Source organism: Cyphomyrmex costatus, unplaced genomic scaffold, assembly GCF_001594065.2.
Source record: "Cyphomyrmex costatus isolate MS0001 unplaced genomic scaffold, Ccosl1.0 scaffold119, whole genome shotgun sequence".
Classification (NCBI taxonomy): Eukaryota; Metazoa; Arthropoda; class Insecta; order Hymenoptera; family Formicidae; genus Cyphomyrmex; species Cyphomyrmex costatus.
The window spans coordinates 162,592-186,858 of NW_017275163.1; the positions used below are offsets into that span (position 1 = coordinate 162,592).

At 38.1% G+C, this 24,267-nt stretch overlaps 1 protein-coding gene across 1 annotated transcript in view; it reads right to left on the reverse strand.

Moving 5' to 3' along the window:
- LOC108778419 (transmembrane and TPR repeat-containing protein 2) overlaps positions 1-20,796 on the reverse strand; it is a 79,116-nt gene extending 58,320 nt beyond the window's left edge. The window contains exon 1 of the mRNA XM_018545597.1: positions 20,340-20,796. Coding sequence (XP_018401099.1) covers positions 20,340-20,665 — 326 coding nt within the window. The 5' untranslated portion in view covers positions 20,666-20,796. The remainder of the gene's footprint in view (positions 1-20,339) is intronic.
- Between the last annotated feature and the right edge of the window lie 3,471 nt (positions 20,797-24,267).

Genomic DNA, 24,267 nt, shown 5'->3' on the forward strand with positions numbered 1-24,267 from the left:
ACGATAAAGTCACGCGATAAAGCACACCTTAATAAAGAGAATCGAGCGTATGATAAAGAGCGAAGACAGCCACGCCCGTTAATGTAGTCGATCCGAAACAGGATTAAATCCTTTACGCGGCAATTTCAGCGCCCCAGCACTTACTGGTGCAATACACAACGGCAGACATAACTCTTAAACCGAACTCTCAGCTCCACAAATTACAAAACCGTCGAAGCGTTTATGCGCAAGTTATAACTGTATAAGCGGTATATTACGCGCTAAGAAGAGCTACGATGTTTACTCCTCTCATCCCGCGCGCACTGTCCGCGGTTATTTATAACGCAATGCAGTTATGCTTTATTGTCCAACTACGTACATTACGTCGAGATATCTACGGTGTTGCACGTATGCGTGTATAAGTACATATCGATTTCAGACGCACACAGAAGGAAAATTTTGTTATCGCCGCAGTAACGTAGTAATTTTCATTAATTTTCTACGTGTACTTGCAATCAATCAAATTTAGTTGTACCAAATTAACATGTATATATACACCATCAATACATCGCGATTAATTATAAAGAATGAACTGAAATATTTGCTTATCGATATTATATACAAAATACTCGGCGTACGTAAATTTATTAACACAGCATGCAATGTTGATGAATTGCGATAAAATACAGCCTCCATTGTGCAGCTTTCAATCAGATAAGATCACACGATATGATTTTGCGTCAGAAGATGCGATAAATTCATGAAAATACTCTCGACTCATCCAAGAATGATCAGCAACGCGATTCACGCTTGGATTCTCACATTAAAGAACTTTCGTTAGGTATGTCTTACATAAAGAGGAAGACCCTGATGTACATTTTGAATTTGATGGTGAACCCGCATGCCGTAAGAGTATGCGTCTAGCAACGAAACGACAGAATATCACAGTTAATAATCGCGACAATTAGCATTGCAAGTGACAGTTAGAGGCAAACTGTGCAGAACAGCGTCGCGAGACGGGCATGGGCAACACAATGTAGGTAATTCTCGGTTAATTAGAGGTGCCACCGGGGCGCCACGGAGAAGAGAGATAACGAGAAGTGTCGTAAGCGCGGGAGGAGCGCGGTAAGTACGGGACGGGGGGTCCAGCCAGATAGAGAACGACGGCGCCGCGCCGTCAGGACGCTGACCCAGCGGTTACGATTCGCTCGATTTACTTGGGACTATGAACGCCCGTTGCTACGCCACACGCTCATCCTTGCAGCCGTCTCCGCTGCGATTATGTCTTCCAATCTCAATCTCGATATAATCATTCCGCCGTTTCGACAACGAGCGAGTACTCGATTACCTCCGAAATGTCTATTTTATGATTTCTATATGGCTTGTGAATCTTAATACTACATATCGACATAGAACATTTCAAGACAGATTTATTCACGTGAACAACGAAATATATCAAAGAAAGAGGAATTAATCTTGGATATCGAAAATTTAACCTCTCGGAGCTGACAGTAAAATTTATAATATAGTTACTGACGCTGGTAAAATCTGTAAATCTAAATTTATAGATGCAACATAAAGAAAATTAAATTATTTAACTTGAACATTCGTACAGTAAAATTCGTTCAATTGCTTTATAATTCGCATTGGATTTTAATTCTTTACTCTCTATGGGTAAGTTTTTTATTTTTCTTTTAAATATATTAATTTTATTAGTAGTGGGATGTCGCCTTTGTTGCAGAATTTAGCCACTGAGTTTGACAACCGATATAAGCGACATACTTATTTTTAGTTTTTTCATTTTCATATAAAACCTACGGTATAAAAACAAATTACTTATTATTAGAATAAATTAAAGATTTTAACGAATTCATTGGCTCGTAGCCCTGTTTCTCTTTATTAGTTTTAAATTACTTATTTTATATTTGTATTAACATTATTTCTCAAAATATACAACTGACATTAAAATAAAAATTGTATTTTTTTATACGTGTTATATTATAAATACTATTAATCCTAGAACGTGTGACAATCAATTCAGAACACGCGGCTAATTGTTACATTTTCGCAGCTTATTTAAAATTAAGTAACTTATTTGTACGATATATGATAAATTCAAGAGTAATCTTTTTATTAATACTCCTAAATGATATAGGTATATTATAACGTATATATATTTCAAAATCAGGCATGTACTTTTTTCTAAAAATCACTAATCAAAAACTGTGACAATCAGCCTCCCCTAAATTGTTTGACACACACACAAAGAGATTTATAATTAAATGATATAATAAACCCAACATTAACTCCAGAGGATTAATAGCTCTACAGCCAATAAACACGGACATAGACGAAGGGATAACATGTGTCTGGATACGTGTGGGATGTCCTCTAATGAGAACGCGATACGAGCTCTGCCAAGGCTTCTTCATCATAAAACCGGATAAGAGCGTGGTACGCGGCTGCGGCGCGGCGGCGGGCGTCTGGAAATGTTCAGCCGTGAAAAATAGCGATCTCGCGCAGCTGGTGCGGTTGGTGGCCGAAAAAATGATCATTCCTTGAGCCGAATAGAAATTGCAGTAGTACGTGTTTAACATGCCCACACATGTACGAGTACATGCACGCACACACACATACACACACACACACACACACGCGCGCGTGCGCTGCTGATATCCTCATAAATAAAATCAAAATATAGATTAAATCCGAACATTATTTGTCGATATAGAGAAATTGATTTTAAACGCGCTTGTTGAAATTGGATCTCGAGTAAATACATGATACTTCTTTCGTTACGATATTATGTTTTTTTACTGATAATTGCAATACTCTTTGACGTTGGTCATTTAACATGACAGCTAAATGCTTGTTATTACCGTTTGTTACGGCAGTCACGCAATAATGCAGTGTTTATCTGTTTCAAAGCTTTGTTTCGAAAGCGTAGCCATTATATATACATTAAAAAGGATAAATCCAAGATATACATATTTCCCCATCATTTGAAAAGTTTAAAAGGGATATATTATAAAATTAAAAATTATTAATATATTAATATAATATAGTTATAATTCGATCATGATATATGTACATTTAAGCGCGCAATTTTCATTTATTAATCAAATTCATGACGTATATAACCGAAGCGTATAGACGGCATGTACCGATGTAGCGCACCGGAATTTTCTAAAACTTTCCAAAAATGCACCAGCTATGCGAGGCCAAAATTGTTGCATCGAAAGAATTCATTGTCGACGCAATATCGACGGTACAGTCCTCTAACGTTGGAAAATTATTTTCTAGCAGAGCACGTCTCCATTGAAAATCCGAAAGAGGAGTAGCTTCTGCGAGTGCGGTCAGCGAAACGAAAAGAGAATTGCGTCCGTGCGATCCGGGTTTATTGAGTGCGGAGTCTCGGGAGTGCGCGCGAGAAGAAAGAGAGTGTGAGAGCTTTTTTTCACGACTCCACTTTTCGAATTGCCGGCAGGGAAAATCTTGCCGCGCGCCGCGCCGCGCCGCCGAGATTTGTTGGATGCATGCCGGGCAGCCCTGTGAGATTTATTGCCGACCCTCGCTCGCTTTAAGAGCCGAAGTCGGGCTGTCTTCGCGAAATTCATTACTTCGCACTGGGACTTCTCGACAGCTGTTGACGCCGCGAAAAGTTTACTTTGAAAAGTGCACAGCAAACGCCGGTTTACTCGCGGCGAGGCGGAAAACCTTTCACGCCCAGCCGCATAGTACAGCTTATGTAACTTCGTTCATTACACGGATGGTATAAGATGCAACAAAGTGCCAGATGTGTAATCATAAACCAGTGAAACGCGGTACAAAGACTTCGGTATCTCACTGAAATAATTTGTCTGCTTGTAAACGACGACGAACAGTAAAAGTCTCTTTGTCGCGATGTTAAGTAAAAGAAAATCGCAAGTTTCACGAAAGTATACAAAAAAACTTTAAGAGATAGCTTAGATAGCAAGAGAATCGTATAGGGTTTGTACCTGAGGTCCCTTCGTACCGATTTTATCCGCGCAATATCCGTATATGAGAATCTCGCCTCTATTTCTGGCTATGTTCACCGATCGAAGCATATTGCCGTGTTCCAGTATCTTCGAGCTTCCAACTGAATGGCATGTTATGCAGTACGACTAGGATCTTTACTTTGTCCAAGTCCGAGTCGACCTGTTTAATGGCGGAAAAGTTTTGAGGCGCAGATATAACGATACCTGTACCAGTGGGTGGCATGACGATAACGTCAGAATAATGTCTTTTAATGGCGCGACGACAGGAACAGCGGTAAGTGTGACGTTTCGAGCAAAACGGTCTTGGTTCTAAACGAAGTCCGAACTTTCCTGTGAAACTTATAATGCGACCGGGCTCGTTAAGATGCCATGGACATCGGAACAGAAGCTCGTTAGCATAATCTACGAAGTTCGGTAGTCTAAATCCTCCTATACATAAATACACGGTCGTAAAAAGTGCGCAGCGACTTATATATATTACGATGGCGTTCGAGGGTTTCTTCTCGAGGAATATGTATAAATCGATTCTCAGGGCGACCTATGCACTTACGTCAGTTAATAAATTAGTTGTATCGCTGAAGAACGTTAGAACTATGATCCATTATATTCCAATCAATGGTACTAAGGAGTATTTAAATAATTAAGAAATATTGTTCACGTCTATTAACCTTTAATATAACTCAAGTAGCAAAATAATGTCTTAATAACATCTTAACGACATCTTCGATGAAACATCATTAAAACATCAATTTATTACTTTGGACGCGATAAGTCATTCAAACATCTTTCGTTTCTTCTTTTTGAAATACTAGGAGCATCTGATTAAATAACGGTCTTTATCTTCTCTTTTTTTTAAGACTCAACTTTACTTACTAAGGATGAAGTTATTGTGTATGTAAAAATCACTTAATAATTTTTGTATACTTGTAAAAGTGACGCCTCGATCTACCCTAAAGTGAATTAGATCGGATCATTATATTTAAGGCCTAAAAAACTGATAAAATTGCGAATCCAAAGGTCTTATTCACAAAAAGTATCACACATACAAAAATATTGAGGTAATCGTAACTTTTCATATATGATATTTTTCGAGAATACGGCAGGGTGCATGTTAGATCATTAGAAACAACTATCCAACAATCGTAGGCCATATCGATGTTACATCATAGTCGAAACGTAACAACAGATAACTAGCGGATACCGTTTTCCCTCCATTTCGGCCAATTACGCGCATCCAATTATCGAGGCAGCGGCCGCGGATCGGAGCCGAGGCCGGATCGTTATTCTCGCGTACATGCGAAACACGTTTCAGATATCGCCGCCGCGTGCTTTTCATTCTCCGCCTCCCCCTCACGACCGCCCGGAAACGATGTCATACGTCATTGCCGATTTCATTGTGATTCGCGGATAGCCGTGCACTACCTGGAGAGCGCGAATTCCGCTGTACCCGATTGCGCTTCGGCTCCACGGCATTCCAATTCCGCGCCGTACTTTTAGTGGCATTGATTAGTGAGCCCGGCATCCATAAATTTTAGGGGGAGGATCCATTGAAGGAGAATGCGGCAGAATGATCAAAGGAACGTAGGATCGATGCAGAAATAGAGTACACCAGCGCGGCGGAACGCGTGTTTTCGGGCGGCATCGCACGTGCGGAACGACATCGTTAATCGTCCTGTTTCTCTGCTCGGAATTCTGCGCAACTCGAATTTAATTATAATGACGTGACTATATCGCAAGAACATACTTTCGCTTTGTAAACTATGTTGACGCGTTAAATCTCCGGCGGTTGTGACAAAGCTTCTGAAAAGTAACGAAAGACCGCGCCCGGCGATGTCCATATTTTTAACATTTCTAAAGTTGCGGCGAAAAGTTACACGGGTATGGAAAGGGAAGTTAACTGCTACTTTGTAACGCGGAGAGTTCGAAATCCCCTCTGGGATGACGGAGTCCTTCGAATTTGCATGAAAAAGGAACGGGCCTTCCAGCAACTGGTATATAAGCTACTTCCAAATGAATGCAAATTCTTCTTCGAAAGCTCTCTCGATGAGAGTCTAGGAATTTGCTTACGTAAATACGATGTTATTGTGCGACGAAATATTGCATCGTCGCCACCTTTGGCGGAAGCTGCGCGAAACGCATTAAACATTTAAGATATTCATTTGCCCATCTTCATCTTTTGCAACGCGCGTTACTTTAAATTTCAAATATTGAAACTCCATGATAAAAGATGCTCATCTCGCGCAGCATTATACAAAGTTTATCAAATCATCAAACTATTTAATATACCATCGAAAACTTTTTCCTATGTAAATATAAAATGTTATAATACATGGAATGTATGTAACGATCGTATACGACATGTTTGATGGGTTGCTACTGTGAAACGGTGTAAGATAATTGATTACGCGTGCTTCTTTGGATCAGCCGATAATTGCCTGACACAGAGGGTACAAAAACAATTACCGGTTCGGATTAGGTATTGGCACAGTGTCGATGTGTACGTGTAGGTAAATGTGTCTGTATGTATGTGTACAAGATCTGCAACGCGCAATGATATGGTGGCGTGTCGAGAGATAGTAAGCACGCCAGGCCATGCACGATATATTTGGTATTAGTTGATTGGATCGATTCCAGATTTCTACAGAAACAACAAATTGAAATTCGATCTTACGATTTGTGGACTTACTAAAGTTAATTGCACAATAATTATCGTAATTATCTGAAATACAGGCAACGTAACGTTTCAATTTTTGATCACGTTCATATCGCATTGCGAGTTTCAATAACCGTTGGAGATTTTTTTTTGCGAAAACAAAAAAATTATAATATATGTATATATCTGAAATTTAATTATCTCAGATTTCATATAATACACAGATTAACAAAGTTTGCTTAGCAATAAATTACCACATGACCTGAAACGGTCAGAGTTCGATAAGCGTCAACATCCTGATTTAAATTGACCTAAATACTGATTTCCTCATGCGAGCGACGGGAAACTTGGATGAGGTTGAATTTCGCCGCGCTTATATCATTTCACTATCAACTCAGGGAATCAGAATTCTAAAGAGGGACGCTCGATGACACTCCTGAACCTTTTCCATTTCTTACGAGTAGAGTAGTTGCCCACGATATTGGCCCAATTCGCGGTCGACTCTCGCGAAGGAAATGGATCTTGGCATGTGGCTGCGCCAGAATCGAATCAGACTCTATCTAACTGACCACGTCGATTTCATCCTCCAACCACCACCATCGTGGTATTTTAATGCCACGAAATCCAAATTATTTAGTTTCACAATCTGCATAATCATTTATCCTTAAAACACTCGAATCATGTAATTTCTCATCCATTTGTCTATTGATAAATGTTTCAATTATTGATATAACTGTAATATGTACATATACCAGTATATATATATGCATTTATAAAAGAGACAGTATTCCTTTAGTTTCAAATGTCGATATAATAAGACATTTTTGTTTTAGCATATAATATTATAAAAAAATATGTTTCATGTTACACTTTACACTTTTATTATTATTAATAAATACAATCAAACAACGATATCTCTGTAGTAATTCTAATTTCAGAGAATAAAACATCCTAGCAATCTGAATTTTCTTTCGATACGATTTATACTGAATATCCCCGGCTACATGTAATGATGTTTGACTTTAATCCTAGATCTGTCTAAAAGACTGGCGACTATGCTGTTTAAACAATTCTCTACTCGAATTTCACATGATAACGGAACAATCGGAATAACCAGATAGGCGAGATGTAAGCTACGATGCCGGCAATACCGTCGTCGTCACCAACCTCCTGTCCACTCGTGTTTTACTGTTTGCGAGTGTTGAGCCTCGCTAAGCTCCGTAGATAACGTTTTGCCCTTCGTACATTGTTCTGGGAGTTTAAACAGATTACGCCCCGGCGCTGGTTAAACGTAAATTGCTGCCCCAGCTCTATCCCTATTCTCATCGAAAACCAAGCAGCCTCTCGATATTTTAAACATATTTATTCAGGTTAGTAAGAAAGCGAAAACAGTAAGTTAAGTATATATGGTATATATATATATATATATACATATATATGTACTACACTCTATATGCAGCTTTAGAAAAATTTAATTTACATTTTTTAAACATTAATTTATATTATGTTAATATTATCTATAATGCCTGTAATAACCATATATTATATAAGAAAGTATAAAACTCTTTTTAGACATATACATTATAAAAGAGTAAATGAATGATAAATGGGCGATTATAAGAACATAAAAAGTTTATGAAGAATGTTCTTGTAGGGCTTATAAAATTAGTTCTTTACAATATTACAGTGTTTTAAGTTGCTTATGAGCAACGTTATTAAAATAACAATTCATGTAATTTGTGATGTTATTTCCAGTTTATAACTGTATTTCGAATCTGACAAAAAGAATCAATGTGTAATTTACAGAGAACTAAGAAATACATTTATAAATCTATACATATATGTAAATGTTATTAAGTATCAAGAATCCCTTCGATTGAAAATAGGATTCCTACTCTTATTTGATTTCTTCTCTTATCTAATTTTTCGACTTATATAATTATAAAATTATATATATTACATATTTATCAACAAGGAAGAATATGTTAGGATAGAAAATAGAAACAAGATTTTTAAATGTACATATATTGGATACTTAGGGAAATTATGGCTGTGAAAATAGTATAAAATATAGTTAGAGTAATAGAATATAATAAAAAGAGGTTTTTTATTTATAGAATTATGTATTATGTTACAATTGTCATGAACCAATTTAGGTAGGAAAGGATGTGTGATGGAATGGGTTATGAATGGATTAAGACTTCTTTATGTAAACCAAATCCCCTTCTTAACTGTAAAGTTGAAGTGCAATAAAATCTTCTATTGCATATTTAACTTAAATAAAAGACTGTTTGGAAGAAGGAACTTTTTATTTTCAAAGAAAAACTTTTTTTCATCTCGTATGATAATGAGATTCTTTTGTTAATTCACAAAACATTCATATGGAATTTACAAGTAATCATGTAAAAGTATTACATAATCCCAAAGATGGATGAGAAAATGATAAATGTCAATCTATTACAATTTCGGTGTAATGGCAATGATCTTCATATCGAAATTCCATAATGGAAGATTTTCGATTCCAAATAGTGCAATCATCTTCTTACCACGGCCGTATCTTTCTTAAGAAGTAAAACGATGTTTGCGGATCGGAAAGATCACTAACAATAAGATGGCTGGCCTGTTTTTCACGGTTTCTTTGTGGTAAAAAGGAAAGAAAAATCTGTTTTACCCCGAGTGTATGGAACTACAGAGTAGTCGATGGTAAACATCAACAGCCAATAAGCCATTCCGTGGGGAGCATACCCTATTAGAGTGTTCACTTCTATTGCGAAGCGTCTCTTATTGCGCCGATTCTTTTCGAATAAATATCTTCCTCACTATTCGTATTTCTATTGACGTTAAAATGTCGAAGCAAATGCGTTGATAAATTCATCAAAAAACATAATTCATTCAATACACGATTATCCCGCAGTATTCATAGTCTGGTATGAAAAACGCCGAATTCCCGTAGGGTTTTACGACGCATAATTCGAGTTTGCATCGCATGATTGAACGAATAATGGATGAATTATTCGTTATCGCCATCCATTTTACGCGATTTATCGTTGAAAGAAATTAACATTTATTTACGAGTTGTTTGCTATTATATCGCAAGCGAATTACATATATATGGATCCAGTAAATAGCAAAGATCGATGATTTAATTTATAGTTGTATATTTAGAAGACTATGCGGATAGATACAAGATACTCAATCATTTATATACAAAATGTAATGACAATTTGTCATGATTTTACAAAGAAAAATATATTATTTCTTTCTTGCATGCCAATGTGAAGTTATTTTCAACGTTTAAGAATTATTGTTTGCGAAATTTTAGAAGGAGCATAAAATGAAGCTTCAGAGAACGTTGCGAACCTGTAATCTCCTTGATGTCTTTCTTATCATGGTCATAATTACGCCCGCTATTATAAACATCGTATTTTCAACTCTAAGAGAGCAGATCTCGGTGATGCTGTCTGTTTAATAACAGCCCTGTTATCCAACCGCGCGCGCGACGACAGTCAACGCGAGAGGCAGAGAAACAGAGACAAGGGATAACGCTAGAAAATGCGGTGTAATAACAGAAAATAGGTTATTACTATATTGTAATACCTAATGAAGCTCATCTCGAGCGGCTCGATATTAATAATATTGCACGGTCCACGGAAACGATAACGCCGAGCGGAAGTTGAACCGACGCGCGACCATCAGGATTACAACGACAAGAGGCCGTATATTTTATGTTACTCAGTTTTACGATTGCCGAGATTAATGACATTCCACTTCTCCTGGGCTTCACTGCGACATACAAGTAATATCGCGAGACGTCGCTGGGGCTCACGTTTACGGGAGGAAAGAAAAAAGAAAGACAAACACCGGATAAGAGGAGACTGGCCGTAGGGCACGCGTTAAATCCAATTTCCCTGAAACGACCCGGACTGCCGGGAACAGGACCAAGTACGATCTATTACGGCGCTGTCTTGCGTAGATCAGTCGCGGTACAAAAAGATTATTGTTGCATTATGTTATTTTTTGCGACTGTGCGCGACATGAGTATAAATTTCACACGAATTCTCGGCAATTCTTTCCCACAAATCTTTCTCGCCTTGTGAATCACGTCATACACTATTGCTTGTGCGTTCCACTATATTCTCCTATCTATTGTCTGCTTTTTCTCGTGGTCGCTGCGTTACTGGTCCTTTCGAGTGCTGTTCCATTGTAAAAGTTATCTCGGTTTTCAATTTCATATGCAAAAGTAGAAATACAGAGAAGGGGGTGAGAAATTGAAAAATTTAATGCGCGTAGCGTCGAGAACGTTGTAAATTTTCAAATATTTACCGATCTCATATAAATTATATAAATAATAATATACGACTGATTAGTGTTAATATTAATACAATATAATGATGTTACCCGTTGAAACTTTATCTGCAATGTAAATTATATGCATCAGCGGACATCGTTATACAGATAACGACTGACATTAAGCAATTCTCTACAAAAATTCAATGTGAAAAATGAGAAATGCGAGAGGTTAGCTGATATACAATCGTTATATGCACCTGGGATTATAATGAGTCGTATTTGTATAGCTACTGCAAAATATCGCGATTTTTTAAAACGTAATGAACGAAAATAAAATATCCTGTTAAAGCTGAAATTTAGAAACCAGATTTAATTATTGCGAAAATTAACGTATAAGTAAAGAACTCGTCAATATATGTTACAACAACATATATAAGTTTTAATAGAAATAATTCTTGTAAACTTTATGCCGTCGAGATAAAAGAAAGAGAATGCAAATAAAGAAATGGTCTGACACTTTTGCATATGATGAGACTTCCAAGCGAAAGCTCGAATTTCCTATGAAATACGATGCAAAAAATCCTGCTTTCATACGTTCATTCCTACTTCGCATCGTACTTCTTAAAGTAATGCATACAAATGTAAGAATAAGAGATGAAAATACGAGATATGTGTGTGTGTGTAGTAGTAGTAGTAGTAGTAATAGTAGTAATAGTATGTGCGTTAATGTACCTTTCAAATAATTGTTATTCGAATAATTATTTCATTGATTAAAAAAATTTGTGAACAAATATAATTACTTTTTACTCATTGAAAATATGAACGTATGTATTTCAGATATTCAAGAAATGCAATGTTTTTCATTATTCAATTAAATTTTTTTATATTGCCAATTTTAAACAATTTGCTGCATCGTTTGAATTTACTTTGAGAATTTCGTCATTCTTTTTAGCACCATGGTTGGATGTACAAGCTCTGGAAAAATCGTTTAGAGACGGTGTCATAGCTTATCTTAAGTCCTTCTCTCTCTTGTTAGATGACATCCTTGTGCTATACAAAAGCAAGTAATTGAACTCTTTGCATTGAAACTTAGGAAGTTAAAGGCCTCAGGATGTTGCTTGAAATTGAATTGACTCGAGCGAGTCAAGCTATTTGGCCTTGTCCATTGTGAATAAGAAAGTTGAATTTACGTAAATTAAATCTTTTACAGCATATCTATTAATAATTTTTTATCTATAAGTGCGATATTTCAAGTGCGCTTTTCATATTTTACATAATAAATAATTACTAGTCCAATTTTTATAAATTAAAAAGTTAAAAAATAATATACTAAATAAAAATTAATATTAAAATAACAATTTTATTTATAAACAAGTAAATATTGACGATTATAAAACTTTACAACACATTCACATATTTTCCTCATCTTTTCATATGTATAAGGAAGCGATTTATTATTATGGGGATACGTCAATCAGGTAACTATAGCACACTCGACTTTGGAACTGTGAACTAATTACGACGACGTAATTAAGTAATTAACTATCTAGCAGAGGATGCTGCAAAGCACTCTGTTCCATAACTCTGTCAGACTATGTATGTACACGCACATTTAAAGCTGGCGCAGTTTGAAAGAGTTATTACGAAGTCATATAACTAACTACTTCACGATTGTCACATTAGTTGATATTTTTTTTATATTATAATTTTGATAAATAAATATTTCCATGCAAAATATATTTTTAGATAGTTTTTTAATGCATCCATTCGTTAATAAACAAATTCCTATTAGTCCATCATTAATAGCATATAGTTTACAATTTACATCCAAAAGTCGTTTGTATTTCTATACTGCTAAAAAGCAGTTTGACAATATAGGAATACGAGTTTTAGAACTAGAGATTCATAATTTAGATTCATATTTCTAAACAACTTCGCTCGATAATCGTATTGCGTTCTCATTTAATTAGTTAAAGGGAGCATGATTAGCGCGTAATAATTCAATGCTAATAATGAGAGTTTTGGCGAGGAAACCATGAGGCAACGAACCACTAATTAATTCTCTCAAGCTGGGGCATTCGTCGTTTTCACGGGGTCTATATCGGGGTCAATGAAAATTATGCGTGTCTATATAGCGCAATAGAATGTTCAAACCACGAAGTACCCACGCTCTCTTGTGCATACTCAGGCGCGCGCATCGGGAAAAGTGTTCCTTAATATACGTGCATCGAGTGAACGAGCTTTACAGCGCTTGCTCACGGCACGCTTCTGGTACGAGTCACGAAATCCTCTGGATGAATCACTGCGCAGCACGAAGTGCAGTGATATAGGGGCAGCCAACGTGCCACGAGAACCCAATGACGCGTCCATGCGGAAGCGAATTATCTTTTCTACCACCTGTACCTTGCACCTGATTAATCCGCCGTTTCTCGATCACGGGGTCACACTTTATCAAATGACGAAAATTTAATGGCGCGCGTCCATTTGATTGTACGATTAATCGAAGGGAAATATTATAATCTTCACTACGTCGGAAATGAGCTTCACGGCCAAATGGGCGCGTTATACGGAACGTCAAGACGTCGGAATAGATAATATATTCATATTATTAAAAGCCTTTTCATGGAAACGATGAAAAATGGAAATGATTTTTAACGAGCTCTCTCAACTTGCAAAACTTTTCTCGTTGTAAATGTTTCAAAATGTATTCAACAAAAATATCATATATCGCTCATTTGCTACAACAACAATACAATTAAAAAAAACACAGTTTTCTAGAAAATGAGTTGGAATATTTTAAATCATTAAAATTTGTAATGTAATTTTGATGCAATAATCATAAGGGAGTAAAAGTACGTACCTTTCAAAAGTATGTTTTATCCTTTTTTTTTTCTTTATATTTCCGTTCTTTTTTTGCAAATAAATAAAAAATGAAAAATTTTGAAATTATGTTGTAACAAATAAGCGATATGAATCTGAATTGCTTGATAATGTGATTTACACAATAGAAGAATAGTACGGTGCTGAAAATGCAATGGTAGATCTACTTTCTTCTTTCCGGATTTACGAAATCTCATCTTTTTCTTATATGTAACGTAGCCCGTAACAACTCAAAGTTCGCCGATCGAATAAAAAGAAGGTGGTACATCTTGGAGAAGACAAATGCGCGCTCCGAGTTTCCCGCCATGATCGAATTGAAAGAACATTCATAGATACATGTATAAATAGCATATTCTTGTCGCGTTTGAAACTAGAATGTCCCTTCCTCACATCGACGATGCAAGTACAGCCTGAATGCACTTGGTCTGAAGAGTTCGCTCATGAAACTGTCCTGCCTCCAACAACTCAAATAAAACGGGAAGAACTTCTAGTCGTCATAAACGAAGAACACCAGAGGGGAAACGCGATTCGCGATACTTCAATGTGGAAATGCCCACTTTTGAAGTGCACTCAGATGAGATATTTCTCCCTTGAACTTGTGCCGAAATACGAGCGCGTATCATCGCGTATACCAAGCCACAAGTCAACGTACACACACATTTTGATATCTACATGATTCTATTTCGTCGTTTATATATTAAATGTGCAATGGGATGAATACGTTAGTAATGTAATTAGATTAAATAGTAGTATTACGATAATATATTAAAAGAGAAACTTTTGAAAAAATTTAATTATGTTTATCTATAAAGAAGTATTAATGTTTACTGTTAAACCTATAGTGTCAATTAAATTTAAACTAATGTGAATCGCCATTGCTCCTACTCTATTATATCATTATTTCATACTAAAACAATGGTTATATTTGACACTGTACAGTGTTAATTTGACACTATGTAGTATTAAATTGACACAATATAGTGTCAAATTTAATTATCGTTTTAGTCTATATATAAAATAACGATATATTTATTAGGAACAATGGCGACTCGTATTAGATTAAATTTGACACTATAGATTTAATAGTGTTCCATACTATAAATTTTGTATTAAAACAAATTTTTTATTTAATTTTATTAAATTTTATTTATCTTTATTATAAATATAACTTTTTAAATAAACAATAAGTGACCGATGTATTAGACCGATGAATAACGCAACAAAGAAATCCATGAGACATTCCTCTGATTTTGAGCTTTGAATATATTGTGTTCTAGATAAAAAAAACATATTTTTTACAAGCGTTCTATCACATTTTTAGCTAGTGCAACACCTTTAATTTGTTTTAGTTTTAAGAATTCTCAATAATTATAATTAAAAAAACTTTTTTATTCTAATTTTTTGTTAATAAGTATCTTTGTGTACACTTTTTAAAATTATTATTGTAAAGTATTTTTCAAACAATTCAATTTGTATTCAAAATATTTTTTCTATCTTTTACGATTTTTACTACATTTGCTTTAAAAAAACAATAACTGATCTTTTTCAAAAGGGTATTACCCCGCAGATATTACAAAAAATATATACCTTATTTTTGTCTAGAAAATAACATATTTAAACTCATGAAAATTGCGGAGAGCAACATCTTTGAAAGGAAAATACCTTATTTGATCTGTGGTATATTTACAAATACTAATTTGTACTTACTTCACTATGAACTTGTAATACATGTCTAGATTTGTAAATTGCACTTATTTTTACAAAACTGGATATACATTATAAATTCATACCGTAATATTTTTAAGCACTATTTAGTTCAAATTAAATAAAGCATTTTCAATAAATTTTTAACTTTTAGCAAAATCTCGCGAATCCATAGAAATTACCGTTTCATACAAATTCATGTTATCAGTACAAAAACTTTAAATACAATTCGATAATTTTATTATATTTAAAAACTTACATGTTTATGCTTTTAGCATGAAAAAGACAACGACATGTATTATTTACATGGTCACATTATTTCAATGACTTTACAATTTTGATGCACGTTTTTGTCCCTCAACAGAAAATATATATACTACGCATATCGAAAAGCATGTGCCGCCACTTTGTTGAATTGTTATTGATAAAGCAAATATTAATACTGATAACATGAAATTCCATCTATCTCGATAATGAGTTAATCGCAAGACTAAATGAAATATCATAGTCGACAGATCGCGGCGTAATCGAATACGAGGCGTACATGCTGCGCAATGCAAAGTTATATCACACGTCTAAATTAGAGCTAGCAGCGCAATCATTCATGCGTGTCAGTAGCGCCGCGGAACGAGATTCCACCACGTTGCGTCCTCTGGTCAAGTAATTTAATAATAATTATTCCCTCACAGGAGACGGCCGCAAAGCGTGGGCCATTGCCACTGTCGGCCGACTCATAAATCACCAGCTAAACGCCTAACCGACTTAGTCGCTGATCGTGATTTAATGCTAGTAAAATGCTAACAAGCGTATGAATGAGTCAATAAGAGACATCGTTTAAGGGGAGATCTTAAGGCCATGCTGGGGACTAACGGCTGAACTTGATCGATGTTGATAGTACAAATTTGTTTAACTCTAAATTAAAAATATTGATAATAGTGACATCTACTAATTTCTTACATTGTATCATTCTATCTCATTCAAACGCATACATCTACCCTTATTTAACATATTGCATCGCCATCCCATTTACAAGATCAAGCATTTACTGCTAGACACAATTACTGTTTCGTTTACCATTGCGAGTTTTCGCTAAGCATTACACATAATTTGCAGATATAATCAATATAAATCTTTTTTAAGTTTTTTATTTTAGTTTCATAAACTCAGTATTGTTTGTTCAGATTTAAGAAAACATCAACGGTAACTGTTCTACAAGTTGAAAAATAAGTAAGTTTCTAACTTTTTTTCGATTTTAGTATAAAATCCACTGCATCAACTCCTAATTGTGCGTCTACCTGACAAAAGTTTAAAAGGATTTTTAATTTTATCCAATTTTCACACACACACACACACACATACACATTCGGAGATTTTTATAATAATGTTTCAATAATTTGTCACTCCAGCATAAACAAGCTCCTTAAGATAGCCTCTGTTTTTCTCTTTCGGTTGATACCATTTAATATCTAATCTAATATAATAAGAATAAATATAGGATACAAAATATTAGATATATAAAAGGGACTTTTAACACAGATAGCAGAATTCATGGATCGAATTCATGTTCCAACGCAGACAAACCAAACGGAGATGATCAAATTCAGATGACGTTTTGTTGCCGTGGGCTATCACGAAAAAATCAGTGAATATTCACCGTCACGGTTTTTGGCCACGAGCTCACCGCAAAGCGCGCAGTACTCCTGGCCATGAGTGACGAGACAAAGAAGAATCTCTGGGGGGAAACGGTATAAGTTCCAACTTGTGGTTGGAACGCGATTATATCGATCGTTATTGTATAGGTACAAAGGCCTCAGTGAGCGAAAGCGTGTGAGTGAGTGTGTAATGTGTGTATTATCAAGGTACACCGGATGCGTTGATAAATCCGTTGGAGAAGAACGTAATAGGGAAGCGCGAATATTCTGCCGAGGACAGGGAGATTTCTCTTAATTGAACTGCACGTAAATAACGTAATATCGCGTGAACGAGTGTGCTGCGTTAATTGGATAGGTAAATTTAATGTTTGCAGAGCTTCCTGAGCTTCGATAATCGCTCTCGCGCATACCTACCGAACGGACTTTAACTCGGTAGCACGCCACAATTTTACGTCAGAGACCATCCTAATTTTCTTGGATTTAATCGAACAGTTTTCATAGCCCGCGCTAATCTCATTCCGTAAGTACATCGAAGCCCGCATTAGAGCGACCAATTTTGATACATTATCTTGATAAGTGAGCGCGTATTATTAGATACCTGTATACTCTCTCAGTCGGGATAATAAGCCGTCACCTCATTTTATCCAGCCTTTCTCCTTTATCATACTATCTGGAGCATATTCCGCAGTCTATTTGCGGACGTAATAATCCAACGTGGTCGTCAACCCGTGAAGCTCGCCCTCTCGCAAACGTGGAAACGAATCGCTCTCGGTAAGGTCTTTCTGCGTTATTCATTCGACGCCGGAGCAAAGACTCACGCTCGACCGCACCCGTAAATTATTTCCGCCCGAAACGAAGTAGTTGAAATACATGTACAACTCTTGCATGAAATCCCATTTTTTTTTTATCCCGCGGACTGCAAATAACTGCTTGCCAAATATCCCTTCGCGATAAGAACGCCGCGTGCGGCTGATACCATCTCAATTAGCACCCATCGTGTCAAAAACGTCGGCGAAGCGATCAAACACGCGAATTAAACGCAAGGGGGAACGATCGTTGATGAGATCTACGAAACGATATGCCACCACACGTTGAGTATAAGATTGCCTACGTCTATCAGCCTGTAGGGTGTACCTATCCTTTGTGCACCATATACGGTACGATGATATAGACGAGATAAAACGTATAAAAGTATATACTATACGCCAGCATGGCAGAATACGATGACTGCTTGGAGGAAGTACCCGGGGAATCTCTTGGAAACTTTGGAGCGGTCCGTGCGGAAGGCGTTGGGTCAACTGCCACGAATGCACTCTGGACTTTTGGGGTCGTCCCGGCGCATTTTCATCCGAGAACTCGAATTCTCAAAGCGGCATACCGTAAGGGCTGTCAGAGTTTCGTGGGAATAAAGAGAACAGGCGACGAAAAGAGACGCATCACGCGGAAAGGATGGAAAATCGAGCATATATGTATGTGCTCGGAAAAGGCGCGCGGAATTGTCCAAAGCTTTCCACCTGCGTGTCGACAAAGCACGATTGCTGCCAGCACAGAAAGAATTATCGGTGTTATCGACGATCAAAGAAAATCCAACGTATTCGAATCAGATTTCTTTTTCTTTTTTTTTTTTTTATTTGCGACTGCTCTGCAAACGCAATACAATGTTGGAATAGATTATCAGACAAGATAGAGATTCTTAATTTTCTCATACACACGTACGCCCCTTGCGTCAAACAAATGACGAAAAGTAACCATACATCAACCGTCCAATATTGTAGACAACTCTCGCCTTAAACGGCTGACACATAAATCTTCGCTTATCCTTTCAACCGCGTGTCAGCGTAAGCGGCGCATTTTCCGCACGCGCATAAACCACTCTCCTTCTCGCTGGAATCGAGTGGCGGCAACAATGAGAGATATCGTACTTCCCTCCCTCTGCCCCCCTCCTCTCTCTCTCCCGCACGATATAAAAGCGGCCTCCGCGCGTCAGTGGCGATCGAGATCGTTAAAATCTCGTCTTCTCGACGAGACGAATGCGGTTCGCGGCGCGTCGCGGCGCCGGCGTCTCCGCGCGCCCGGGGATTATGGATGCGTTCCACTTCCGATAACGCGCGAAACGTGGAGGCGTTTATGCCCTCGCCCTTACGCCCCCGACTGCTCCCTTTTCTCAACCGTCCCGTCCCCGCGCCGCGTTTCGCGCCCGCACACCTCGTCGAAGTTGGCAACAGCATCTGGAGCGTTAAGGGTGGATGAGCGATGTGCCGGTGTCTTGCGGCGTGATGGATCGTCCAATACCAGCCAATATGCAGTATTGCACGTGGAGTGGCAAACTGGTATCCATGCATCAAATCGGCGGGCAGGGAGCGGGCGGGAGGAAGGAATGGTCAGGAGGGAGAAGGGAGAGGGTGGAAGTTTGGTGTGCTCTACACGACACGTTACCGCACACACTACCGTATGCTCGGTCGCTTCCGTCGTGGTCAGAGAACGGTTCTTGCCGATCCATCCTTAGTGGTACGACCATAAGGTGCATCTCCGATTGCATGGGATATATCTATGTACGGTTATGTAGCTACACATGTACGTGTACTTGAAAGTACATACGTACATATGTACAGATATACATACACATACATATATATATGTATACACATACAAAATATATATATATACGTATACACGAGATCCAAGATGTCCCAGTAAGAACGACCAGGATGCCGGTGCTGCAAGCTACGTGGTTGTGCCATGTGTTTGGAACGTCAGCCAACCAGACACGTTTCTCGAGACAATTTCTTGCCGTCTTATTTCATCCGGACGGATACGACCGTGCACCGAATCGTATTCACTTTTCTGTTTAACGGATTGTCCTAAAGGACCAGTTTGATAAACGAGCCGCAAGGAAGAAAGCGAAGACAGATCAAATCAAAATGTAACAATGTCTAATAAATAGCAGGACGAATCTATAGCTATGAAAATAATTATTCGAGTGACAATTAATAAATAATTTAGTATAAATCCAACAGTATAATTAATTCGATTACTCGTCCGCGATACTTTCGGTCATTGACTTAAAGCTGTCTACTCAAAAATAACTAGGTCAATCCTCTGTCTAATCTTCAGACAAATTCAACAAAGAGTTCGATAAACGTGAGAGAAATATTGACTCACCGAAACGTCAGAGTGGTGAAAGGTCGATAGCTCTTGTGACTATTGATGCTCTCCATCGGCGTACCCCAGAAATCGTCGTTGAGCACGCTGCTCCACGATGCCTCGCCGATCACGTCCCTGTTCCTCACCACCGCCGGTATATCGTCGTGCACGAAGTCGCAGTCGAGCGCATTGAGGTAACAGCCAACCGCGACAAGCGCGACCGCCGCGTAGATACACCATCCCGGTGGCTCGTTCGCCTCAGTCTCGTTGCATCCGTTACGGCCACCTCTCTTGACCGACGATGCCTGACAGAAGCAAGTGGAACCGTTGTTCCGTCGCCTCATGTTGCTTGGCGCTGTTCGTTATCTCGCACGAGATAAGCTCTCACGTTCGTTCGTTCGCGAGCGTCCCGAAGCGCGAGTACTATCATGAAGTCGCGAGCCGTTTTTTCGGACACCGTTATCTTCTGCGCGATTGACCGCACTGCCCAGTATGACTACTCTGATCGCGATCGGAATCAACTGACTCTCGCATTTCTAAGGCGAACGCTCAGATGGGAGTTCACGGTCGTAAAGCGTATTTGCGTCCTTTCAGTGCGTTTAAGGATCGCTACTAAGCACCGGTTTCAATTACAAACCTCGGCATTTCACCTCTGGCGTTTGTTTCATCAATAGCTTTACAAGCGGACAAATCGTAAAGGTCAATTGCTTGTATACCGTTTGGCTCTTCGATTCCCGGTCGAGTCAAAGGGGCATGATTCTTGCGTAACGTTGGCGGCAAAGCGACGCGAAATTTCGCGGTGCTAGCCGGTACCTCGCGTTGATCTCTCCCATTTAGGCCGACGACGCTACCTCGACGAGCATTCGTTTGTCCAACGATGAGCTTGACAAATGACTGCAGAAGTTCATTATTTATCGGCCCGACTCGAGCGTGTTCTAGATGAAGGGTGGCAGCGGGTTCCGCGTGTAAACCGCTCACGACTCGGATAATAGCCCTCGCGTGGACTTTCTTCGGGAATTACCCCCAAGGGGGATCCAAGTGGATCCTTTTTACGTAACCGCGTAACGACGTAACAGCTCGTTACCGCGCTAGGAGCGCGGTATTGGATCGATCCGCTCTCTAGCCACAAATCACTGATCCGCGCTGATCATTACGGATTCTCCCGGCAGAGTAAAACGATATGTCTATAGCTCACTTACCGCTCTCGGACGTAAGTGACATTAACGCTACGGTTCTATAAATTGCGACTTCGCTCCGGAGCAAGTCGCGCATTTGACGCTCATTATCCATCTACTCTACGAACGGATTTTCAATTACCAATACGTTGACACGGAACACAGCGTTAGACAATTCTACCGGCGCTCGACATTTCGTGAGCCCTAACGGTTGACATAACGTTTGCGGAACGTCACGGGCAAACACAACGACGATTGCTCGACGAAAGATAACGATTTATTTTGATCGTTCCACGACGATGCGGTTCTCGTGCGCTTCAAGAGGGACAACTCCCACGGTCAGTGATGAGTCTCCATTTTTTGCTGCATCCGGAAAATTGTGTAGAATTATGGAGAAAAGGGTGCAACGAGAGGACGGCTGTGTGACCCAGATACTCGTAGCCAGAGCTCCTCCGTCGCCACAATTTTACTGTGCACATAGATCTATACAAACGGCTCGTATCTCGCTGAGGGCACAGCTTGAAATCCTCCGCGACAGCACCTTCACCTACCGTCGACCTCCTGCTTCTCTCGCTACCACTCTCCTCTATCTCCTTCCCTTGGCGCCACTGCCACTTGGTCGCTTCTTCTTGTTCCCTCTCTTCCTCTGGCTTCACTTCCTACGTCGTCGAATTCAATCGTTGGACAAGTGTCACGACGATTTTTTCTTCGATTCCATTGGGCATGCGAGAACTAGAGACGAACTTCCGACGCCTCGACAATCTCACTAGTATGGTTCTCCCTGCTTGCCTTCAACGAGATGTCACTCGAGACAAAAGTCGGGCGTACTCGACGTTTGAGCAGCAGCTAGTAAATGTTCCTCGACGTTCGTCTTGTTCATTCGCGCCAAATCGATCGAATGACTTCGGACAAAGGAACGGAGAAATTTCGCAAGGTAGAAAATTATGGACGATTTTTAATTAGAGGTATTTAACAATAGCTTCGATCCTTCGTTATCGAAATATTATACTTGAAAAATTCAATACTTTAGCACCGCTTGTTTTTTTCGATTACTTTTGTTACTTTTCTAATTTTTAGTTAAATCGCGTGGTAGCATACGATTTGCATTATCATAAAGATGCTTAAATGCGATCGCAAGGGTAAAAATATAATTTCCTCCACTGATTGGTGATATCATAAGAGGTGACAGTTACCGCGTTTCTTCGCTTATTCGAGCGAAATAAACGTAAATACTTCTCGAAAGCCTACAATCTGATATCGGACACCTCGCCGATTGGCGCGAGGCATAAATCGGTATGCACCGCACATTGAAACGTCACAAATCACGGTAACGACATCGACGTCGAGCCCGAGCGAGTCGTCGCGACGACGATAAGCGCGAGACTAAGGGACGACGGCATCCGCCCGGTTATATACCCGACGCACTCTGACCCGCAAGCCGCGCCCGCGCACGAGCCACCCCCGGGGGTTTCCCTTCTGCCTACATCCTCGCGCGCCTTTCCTTTCTTCTTCTTTCCCATTTACCAGCACCTGCTCAACCTTGGATTCCACCGACGTCATGTTGTTTACCCATAGTTTACCTGCCAAAACAAGTATCTCCTGAAAAAAAAAAAAAAACACGTATTAAGTTCAAATAAGTTTCAATTATTAAAGTTGGACACGACAATGCAATGTAATGATTTCTTTAACGCCAGATAACTATTATAAACAGCATTAAAACACATATATAAATATTTTACTTAATGGTTGTCATTTATTGTAATCAATTGTAATAATTGCTAATTTTATTAGAGGAATATTGTATTATTTTATTCAACGATTCTAATTGTTCCATTTTACATTTGTATTTCCACTACTTATAGCTCATTTTAATTAAATTGAAATCGTTAACGAGATTTCTACGTTACTCATAATGTAGTTAAGAGCGTTTGTATCGAATCTTACAAACTGGATAACAAAGACAGCAGTGAGCAATTATTTATTACCTGTATTTCCCTCTCAGGGATATCTCGCATCTAACAATACAACGGATCACGGCTCGCGAATCAGTGAACGTAATGACGATATGAGCTCGTTACTGACGATGATGATACGGTAACGAGCTCGGAGAAGTGATGCTGTATTGTATGATTGAATTTGGCTATTACCATCACAACTATGAATATGTACCAAATTAAAATTATATCGTATCAAGACATTATTATCATATAATTTTAATTGTTGTTTGAAATCATTATCACAAGTAAAACAAAATTTGTAAACATAAATTATTAAACAATTTATATATAATAATTTATACATAAACGTGTGTGTAAAAATTATCATTGCTATTATTGTTATCATGGCTATTGTTATTTTTATTATTATCATTATTATTATAAGCGTACACCAACGAGAATACCTATATATACAAACTTGTAAGTAAACACGTATAGTTTTACTTAATTAAAAATTTAATATAAAAAATTCATATTAAAAACTATTACTAAATAATTAATTTTTCAATTTTTGAAATAATAATAATACGCAGGAACATATAAAAATGTTATAAGATTAATATGGAGACAGATTAAACTCTATTTTGTTAGTTTCTATTGCTATTCTGCCTTTAGTAAGATTCTGACGAAGTAAAATTATCTTGAAACTATCAAATAACAGATATATATCAACATAAAGTGGCAAAGATAGATCTGAATTTTTCATGTCACTAATAAGCAAGTTTCACAGAAAGTTATAATTGAGCGAGATACCGACATTCTTCTACCGAGGAA